This window comes from Formica exsecta, unplaced genomic scaffold (genome assembly GCF_003651465.1).
Source record: "Formica exsecta isolate Colony F162 unplaced genomic scaffold, ASM365146v1 scaffold352, whole genome shotgun sequence".
Lineage (NCBI taxonomy): Eukaryota > Metazoa > Arthropoda > Insecta > Hymenoptera > Formicidae > Formica > Formica exsecta.
Window position 1 is genome coordinate 992,329 of NW_021850773.1, and position 9,508 is coordinate 1,001,836.

The 9,508-nt window shown below is 32.7% G+C and overlaps 1 protein-coding gene across 1 annotated transcript in view; it reads right to left on the minus strand.

Moving 5' to 3' along the window:
- LOC115238634 overlaps positions 1 to 4,493 on the minus strand; it is a 41,819-nt gene extending 37,326 nt beyond the window's left edge. Inside the window, exons 1-3 of the mRNA XM_029812623.1 lie at positions 3,964 to 4,493; positions 2,962 to 3,558; positions 1,095 to 1,291 (exon numbers count right to left, since the gene is read on the minus strand). Coding sequence (XP_029668483.1) covers positions 1,095 to 1,136 — 42 coding nt within the window. The 5' untranslated portion in view covers positions 1,137 to 1,291; positions 2,962 to 3,558; positions 3,964 to 4,493. The remainder of the gene's footprint in view (positions 1 to 1,094; positions 1,292 to 2,961; positions 3,559 to 3,963) is intronic.
- Positions 4,494 to 9,508: the final 5,015 nt, after the last annotated feature.

Consider the following 9,508-nt stretch of genomic DNA (forward strand, 5'->3'; position numbering starts at 1 on the left):
CTTTCCCTCTCGTGCCCGGTTCACATCCCGCTTCTCATGGGTATCCGTTTTCCAGGCTCGCAATGTCGTTTCTCCTTATGGAACGCGCGTTTTTGCTTCGTACGCACATCGATAGATCTAACGACGCCGATCGACCGATTGCGCAATCGATCGCTATTAACTACAGATGCCAACGGCGGATTTCTCTCTTTATCGTCGTGAAAAAAAAGTAATAACTATACGAGTCGTGTACCAGTGACCTTTATATAACGTTCGTCCTTCTCTCATCTTTTTACGGAATTGCGAAAAAAATAGGGATCGTCCGATTGAATTAGCAAATAATCGTTAATTAATTGAAAAAATTGAAAACATTTTCTATCATTTGGAGAATTTTATGGAAATTATAAAAAATATAATTTGTAAAAAAAAAAAAAATTGTACATAATCGTACGTTTTATTTCAAAGATATTCGGGTGAATACTTACACACAGAAAAATACATACTATATACAAGTAAATATTACTTATTTCAAGTATTTCAAAAGTTCATATATCCGCAAATCTATCATAAGTTCATCATAAGCATCAAATTTATTCAAAATATATTCTGAATCCTAATAAATTTAATACTTCAATCAAGAATATTAAATTATATAATTGAAAGAAATACATTAAATTTTTCTGATCTAATAAATTTTCTTACATTAAATTAACCATATCTGACTTTTCTTCGATAAAATTTTATAATATTCTTCAAAAGAAAATATTAACTTATTTTGAGTACATGATAATGAGTATTTCTAAAATTTGTGACAAGTCTATTTTAAGACTATTATTAAGAAAATATTCTTTGTTAAAGATAACTGTTACTTAAAAGAAGTAAAGTAAACTGAGTAATCATTTTACTTAGCAATAGAATAATATTTTTCTGTGTGTAGGCATATTTGAAGCTGATACGTGTATATATATAGATAATTTTTAAAATCTTTACAAAACAGAAAGAGACAGGGTGCTGCCATCTTTTACGAGCACCAGGAAGCCCCGGCGGAAGCTCGCTTTATCAATTATGTATCGTGCGTGTATCTCGCAATATTAATAAAATATTTATCTACATACCTTCTTCTTGCGATACGCGCAGCAGGACAAGCCGTTACCCATGATTCCAGCAATCGATCCCGATAGCGATCTCGATCACCACGTCAAGCCGCTGCAACTTCTTGCTCTGGACCGTTCGAGACATCGTCCACATCTTCGTCGATCACTTCTCTCCTCGCGAATCTTCTCCTCGTCATCTTGATCGCGCTCGTGAAAACCTGTCTCGTGAAAGCCGCTGTTCGTAAGCGTTATTTCTTTCAGGGTCGAAAATCCACTCTTTTTTTGTAACGCCGCATTTTTTCTCTCATTCCTTTCGCGTAATTTTTCTCTTCACAAAAATTTTTTATTATTTTATTTTTGCATTGCTTGTCGAAAATTCAGACTTCGCACACGTTGGACGCAAAGTAGGTTAAAAAATGGTGAAAAAATGCCGTTGCGTTTTGCCGTCTTAAGCGGAGTGCATTTGCAATTAAGATTTTAATCGCGTGGCAAATTGATCGCGCTTGCAACATTTTAATTAATGTTCGTCTTAATTTATCTTGCCTTGCCGCGCTATTTATCTTAATATTCTGTACAATGCGTTTAAATATTTATTTTATTTTTTTCGGGATTCACGGATTAAATAATAAAATTAAATTTGAATTAAAATTGAATTAATGCGAGATTACTTTCACTTGGAATTTTTATAAAATTATAAATAAAATAGGAATAAATATAAGAAATTGTTAGAAAAACACAGTAACAATTTTCTGTTATATTTATATTAAAATTAATAAAAGAAATAAAAACACGCGAATAAAAATATGCTATACGTTATCAGTTATAATCTATTATCAATCAGATTATATTATCAATTATAATTAAATATAAAATTTAGTATTGCTTTGATTATTTCTCAGATATTAATTTTAGGCACAATTTTTTATAATAATCATCTGATATAATGTGCTAATGATTTTTTAATGACTAAATAAAAATAATTAATAATAAAATAATTAATTGTTTTATTTATTGATTGATTTATAAGTATTGATGATTGCCACACAGAAAGTTTTTCATATAATAAAAATAGAATATGATGCGCGTTGTAAGCTTTTTTTAGATTACTGAAAGTCGTACTTGTTCACGTTACTTGATTGAGCGTCATTATTTATTTTCTACAATTTCCTGCAAATATATTTTATAAATAACAATTAAAAATTCTTGATATATTTTTTCACGGTAGTTCACGTTTAAACACGCGATTTCATTCTTTTATAGATTTCATTTTAATTATGTTCGAACTTATTTTTCTTTTTTTATTTCGAAGATTGAAACAATATTATTTATGTCGTGAATATATTTTGACAAAATTATTATATTATTAAAGTTGACAAAACAATTCACGAAACTTTTTCTATTTCTTTATAACTTTTAAATATTATAAAAATAATTGTCTACTTTAATGCAATAAAAACTGTTCGAAAAAAATAATAGATGATCGATGAGGACAATAGTATTGAATGATAATATCGCTAGTGTTTTCATTCCAAAATATTTTGCCCGGACGAAAAGAGAAGAAAATATAGCAATCCGAAAGTTATGAAGTCGGTTTTAAATATACATTGATTCACGCTTGCGAGTTTTGTATTTACATCACACATTCACTAATAAAAATATTAAATAATTAAAACATCCTGGCATAAATGTAAATTATATTCAATATATAGAGAAACGCACAAATCTGCTTTTCTTTGTATATGTGACATTCACTTTTACTTTTCTATTCAGATAAGAATCTTTTTTTGCAAACTGCAGTTTAATAAAAGTTCTCTTCAGTGCTCATTATAACGCGATGTATATTAGTACAAATTATTGATTATATTATTCCTTTTAGTGTCTTTTTTACCCCTAAATTGTATTCGTCTATAATCCCACGTAGCGATAGTTGTATTAGAGAAGAATGGTTACGTGTTATAATAATCTTATAATCCGGAGATAAAGCAACTCGATTCGCGATTTTGGATTAATCGCTCGCGTCTCGGCGTGACTTCGCGATAACGATACACGCCGTATCTACGCACACTACGTGTCGCTGAACTTCCAAAAACTGCCGGCTAAAATTGTAGAAATGTCCTAGCTTACACGCGCGCACCACGCGGACACAGCGGGCCGACACGCGTGTCGACGCGTGCGCGTGCGAGCGCACGGTACCAATATCCATACTGGCGAGTCACCGCTTTATTTTCCACCGTTACATCACTGTCGTCGGTAGCTTCGCTTCTCGGCATCGTCGCTTCACGGTAGCGTGTCTGACAGACCGCCTCTTGCTCTTATCGACGCGTAAAGAGCTTGGAACAAAACTGCAATTCGCACGCATAATCTGCACAGAATGCAGATTGCGATGCATACGGCTCGGCACGAAATTTGAAATCGAAATAAAATTTCAACCTGCCAAACTTTCCCTCTTTTACTCTTCTGGAATTCTCAGAAAATTTTTTTGTACCTGGAGAAATCAGGAAATTCTCATGAAATTTTATTAGGACTCAAGGAATTTTTTAAACAAGTCTCTCTTTGATAATTTTGCTCTTATACTGTAAGCAGTAGGCAATCCGCCGATAAACCAAGTTGTTGTCAAGAAGTTGTTCTTTTTTAAGCCGTAAAAGATGCAAGAATTTTTTTGTGATGTATGGAATCGCGTATTTGAATTTGGATTTTATATTCAAAATACTAATACTTAATCAAAACAAAAAATTAATTCATATTATTGACGGAAATGAATGAAAATTGTGCATCTTAATTCACACTTTTAACAATCGTCAACATCCACATATCTTTTAATTTGAAACTTCTCTCTATCTCAAATCAAGCTTCTCTATTTTAATTAAAATGCAGTTTGCAGAATACATACATGACTGAGTTAATATTTCTTATAGCGCCGATAGCGAGTTCGTTGTGATTGTTTTAGCACCAAGTTATATAAACATATCGAGACTATTTAGTATACTGATCGACACTGATCTTTCTTCGAAGCAAATGCATTCGAACACACGCGCGATGCGCTCGCTCCGCTACTGACGCCGTCTCGCATGCAAAGCATATGTTGACAGTTAATACATGGGCTTACGTCAAGCGCGAAGCTTACGTCAAACTCGTTTCGTCAATGCAAAAGTCTCGATAAATGACAGTTTCGCGCGGATTGAAGATAATGATGCATCGTGGGTAAACTATTTGAAGAACAAACATGCAAATCAATAGCAATTTGTTGTTTGCGTTGTGGGTGTTTGATAAATTTAAATCCGGAAGCTTGATTTTGTACATGTGAACATTATAAAAGAAAAAAAAGAAACTAAGCAGAGAACCTATTGTAAAAAGAGATAGTATTAAATATTTTTTTATCAAAAATATTAATATTAATTTAAGCGATTTGATTCTTTTAACCAGCACAATTCAAGAAATTGAATAAATATATAAAATAATGTGATAATATTTTTTTTTACCAATACTGTAAGCAACTTCGTGCTTCGGAAAAGACAGATTATATATACATATACTTGGCCTACGTGCAATCTACGGCCCTCTTCTCCTTATCATTAATCAGCATTGCAAACAGTTCCATTAAACCTAATCCGCCGATAAACCAAGTTGTTGTCAAGAAGTTGTTCTTTTTTAAGCCGTAAAAGATGCAAGAATTTTTTTGTGATGTTTGGAATCGCGTATTTAAATTTGGATTTTATATTCAAAATACTAATACTTAATCAAAACAAAAAATTAATTCATATTATTGACGGAAATGAATGAAAATTGTGCATCTTAATTCACACTTTTAACAATCGTCAACATCCACATATCTTTTAATTTGAAACTTCTCTCTATTTCAAATCAATCTTCTCCATTTTAATTAAAATGCAGTTTGCAGAATACATACATGACTGAGTTAATATTTCTTATAGCGCCGATAGCGAGTTCGTTGTGATTGTTTTAGCACCAAGTTATATAAACATATCGAGACTATTTAGTATACTGATCGACACTGATCTTTCTTCGAAGCAAATGCATTCGAACACACGCGCGATGCGCTCGCTCCGCTACTGACGCCGTCTCGCATGCAAAGCATATGTTGACAGTTAATACATGGGCTTACGTCAAGCGCGAAGCTTACGTCAAACTCGTTTCGTCAATGCAAAAGTCTCGATAAATGACAGTTTCGCGCGGATTGAAGATAATGATGCATCGTGGGTAAACTATTTGAAGAACAAACATGCAAATCAATAGCAATTTGTTGTTTGCGTTGTGGGTGTTTGATAAATTTAAATCCGGAAGCTTGATTTTGTACATGTGAACATTATAAAAGAAAAAAAAAGAAACTAAGCAGAGAACCTATTGTAAAAAGAGATAGTATTAAATATTTTTTTATCAAAAATATTAATATTAATTTAAGCGATTTGATTCTTTTAACCAGCACAATTCAAGAAATTGAATAAATATATAAAATAATGTGATAATATTTTTTTTTACCAATACTGTAAGCAACTTCGTGCTTCGGAAAAGACAGATTATATATACATATACTTGGCCTACGTGCAATCTACGGCCCTCTTCTCCTTATCATTAATCAGCATTGCAAACAGTTCCATTAAACCTTATTATTTGGTTCTCGGTTGTTACCCGGACACACGCACGCCGCCAAGTCGCGCTTTAATCAGCTGATTTATGGTGTTCGACAATGCCGCGATTACGATCTATCTGTACACGATGTGGCAATTTATCGTTTATCTGTGTGCGAGGTGTTGATCGCCAGAAAATTGAAAAATTATAGCCACGAGCGTATACAATGTCGCAAAGACTTTAACGTTTGACTTATTACTATTAGAGCATTTTTATTATTCCTCCATCTGTAATAAAGCTCTTTGATCTTTTGAAGCCTAAAATATAAATACTTTACATATTTGTTATTGGATAAATAATTATCTTCAAAAAAAAAATTATAAAGTTGGTTTCAAAAAATAATAATTCTAGTGAATCTTTTTATTCATTTTTCATTCTTTTTTTTTCAGTTCATGGAAAATTTTGTAAAATTTTTGCAATTATGACGGAAAAAAATTGCGAGTTTTTTCACGTCGAAATTTTACGCGTCGAATCTTAAAATAGCCTATCTAACAAGCAGATATTTGAAAATAGGGAGAGGGAGCAGTAAAAGAATGCATTATTTATCAAAACATGTATAACGATTTATTGAGGATCTATCCAAGCATGTTAAATTTCTTGAAATGCAGGTACCTACCTATGTCTACTCGCTAATGTTACATTTGACGCGCAATTTCACTCGAAAAAACCGACCGTACATACGCATACGGTTCGTGTCTAATTTAGAGGGAGAGCTGCGTTTTGTATCTGGAGTCGCGCTTTTTTTCCTTTTTTCTTTTTAATGATTCTCGCGCCGATCTATCTTCTTTTTTCGCCGGCACGATTGACGGCCTTGCGTGGAAATAGACGATAGCTTAAAAAAAAAAACGACGACATTCGTCACTTCGGATGGCTTGCTATAATAACGATAATCTGTACATTAAAATCTACAAAAGTGCGGACTTAATCTTTCCTCTTGGTCGATCTCGCGGAAGGAAAGGAAGTCTTCGTCGTGGCCTCTTTCGCGATCGAAATGAAAATGACATGCTTACATTGCACGATTTTCTCGAGCAAGAATAAAACATCGATTCGTTTAAAATATATTAGTGTTTGCCAATTTCTTTAATCAATTATATCAAAAGTCTAATCATTTTGTTGATAAACGCTTCGATTATTTTTATTATTCATTTATCAAATATTATTCGATAGTCGTTAATTGATTTATATATTCGGTAATCATTGAATAATTTCTTTAGTCCTGATGTAATATGTTTTTTAATCGATGCATTACATTGCGCGACACAATCGTGCGATGTAAATGCGCCATTACAAGATTGGTCACTGATCGCGATCGTGCCGGCCACCGCAATAAATCTGCGCATTCGATCAGCTTATAATAGTTTTGATTGCCAGTCTTCAATACTTTGTGTGTTTCTTTTGTGTGGTCTTTCTTTCTTTGTCTCGTTGCTGTTTCTCGTGTTTATCTCAAGGCCGAATACCGCGATTGCCGGATGTTCGATTAAACTCTCGACAAATTCTCGTTCACTGCATTCAAAACAAATCGAGTTTCGCGATTAAATGAAAATTTTTCTCAAAATCTACTTTTTATGAAGATGTATTATAAATCATGAATTTCTTATAGATTGTGAAATTTATAGCGAAATAATAGAATACTTAATTTACTCTTGTTGAATATTAAAGTTGAGACTATATTGAATTTTATTAATAAAAAAGATATATTTCATTATCTTTTTTATTTGTCTCTTTCTCCATTCAATAAAAAGATTTGACGATGCAAATAATTCGTGAAACCATTTTAACGAGAAATCGAGAATTAAGCCGATCCGGCATAATATTTTGTTATTTATTTTCTTGATTCGGAAAATTCACGGTTTGATTTCACGTCATTCGCGACGCGACTCGTAAATGATTCGGCTCGACTCGCGATAATCGATAATCCAAAAAAGTGAGGTTCGACTCTCTACAGCAATGCATGTGCTTATATCGAGAAGTATTGATCGATCGATCGATCAACATTCAAGAAAAACTTGCCTTTCCGACGAACCAAGCGACAAAAAGGGCAGTCCGCTTTGTTTCGACTCAATTTCTCTAATTACATCTGCTCAATAACGGGATTATCGGATAAATGCGCCACTTGATTCGTCGAAATTGGCTCGCAAATTCGATATCTTTAGACGTGATCTCCTCCACGAAAATTTACAGCTAGTACCAGAAGAAACATATGCCCGGGACCGATCCCGTTTTCGCGATCAACATCTGAATAAAAATAATAATTAATCGAAATATTATTCATCAATTTGCAAAATTTCTTGAAATTTTGAAAATCAGAAGATTGAAACACTCGATTACATTTTGTTTTCAAAGGAGAGAAAGGAGCTATTGTTTTAATTCTGGATGATTAAATGAAATATGATAAAACCCGTGCACGCAACCACGCTTAAGATTTTTAAATCCTTTAACGCAATGTCAAATATATTGAGAGAATACTTAATTTTCTCTCTTTTTTCGTTTACCTAACACAAAAAAATTATTATTTCACAACTTTAAGCGAATTATTATTATGTATAATATTTTTAAATATCATTTTAAAAATTATTGCACAGAAACGCAAATTGTGAAATATAAATTTTACAATTTTAAGTAAAAAATTCTGATGTCATAATGTCACAAATTCTGAATTCTCGATTGGATTTTAAATGGGATGTCATACACTTTGCCTGATTATAAGTTATGAAAAGATACTATCATAAATCATTTCGATCACTAAACTCCTATTTTACTTATAATTTATTAGAGTATCTTTTCGCGAAATGGTTCCCTCTCTTAGGTAGTGTTATTTATCCAAAATCGGAATCCTTTCGCGATTTTCGCGAAGCCGGTCCCTGACACGTAGTGCGTAGACACATCTATGACATGTGCACGACGAATTTTCGACACCCGTCGCGATCGACGATCGAGACAGCGCATTCATCTTTCACGATCGCGAAGAAAACGTTCGTTTCGAATCTTAATTCGTGCTAAAGATTCGATATTGACTGAATTTCCGTGAGAAAAATCGTACAGCTGTAAATTAATCCGAGACACCCGATTAATCATTTACGGCGAGAAATGCAACCTGATCTCGATCGACGAGGGTGACATGTAAGATCTACTTAATTGTGAAAGACACGATTGAATCTATGATTTGAAAGATCGATCTCGAGAAACTCGATAATATCGCGCGAACAAGAATTTAAGAGATCTAATTTTTTGCATAATTTTTTTCTGTACGATTTATTATTTTGAATAATATAAATATTATAGTTTTTATAATTCATCAATTTGATTAAATTCATTAATTCATATAATTCCTCCTTAACTTTTTAAAAATAAAATAAAAAATTACATTTACTTTATATATATCAATTCTAATAATTTAGTAATAATATGATTTTTGGTAAATGTTCAGATTAATTTACACCTCACGGATCATTTTCATTTTGGGGTTTGCAACTTTCCACTTTATATTTACACATTAAAAAGTATATGCGTGGAGATAGTATGTCCCCCCCCTGCGGGGGGGCTCTACTATTAAAAAACTAGACACATAGGTTTGCGTTGAACTTCGCTTCGCGTGGAAAATGGAAAAATTCAAGAAGCTTCGTTCCCGAAATGTAAACAAACACTTTTTCCACATCTGATTTACACAAATACAACAAAAACAAACTTTATTTTTTCTTATTTTATAACAGAAAAAGCATTAAAACTGTGAAACTTTAAAATTGCATATCTCTGGAACCAGAAGAGAGCGCCACAAAATTCAAAGTGCT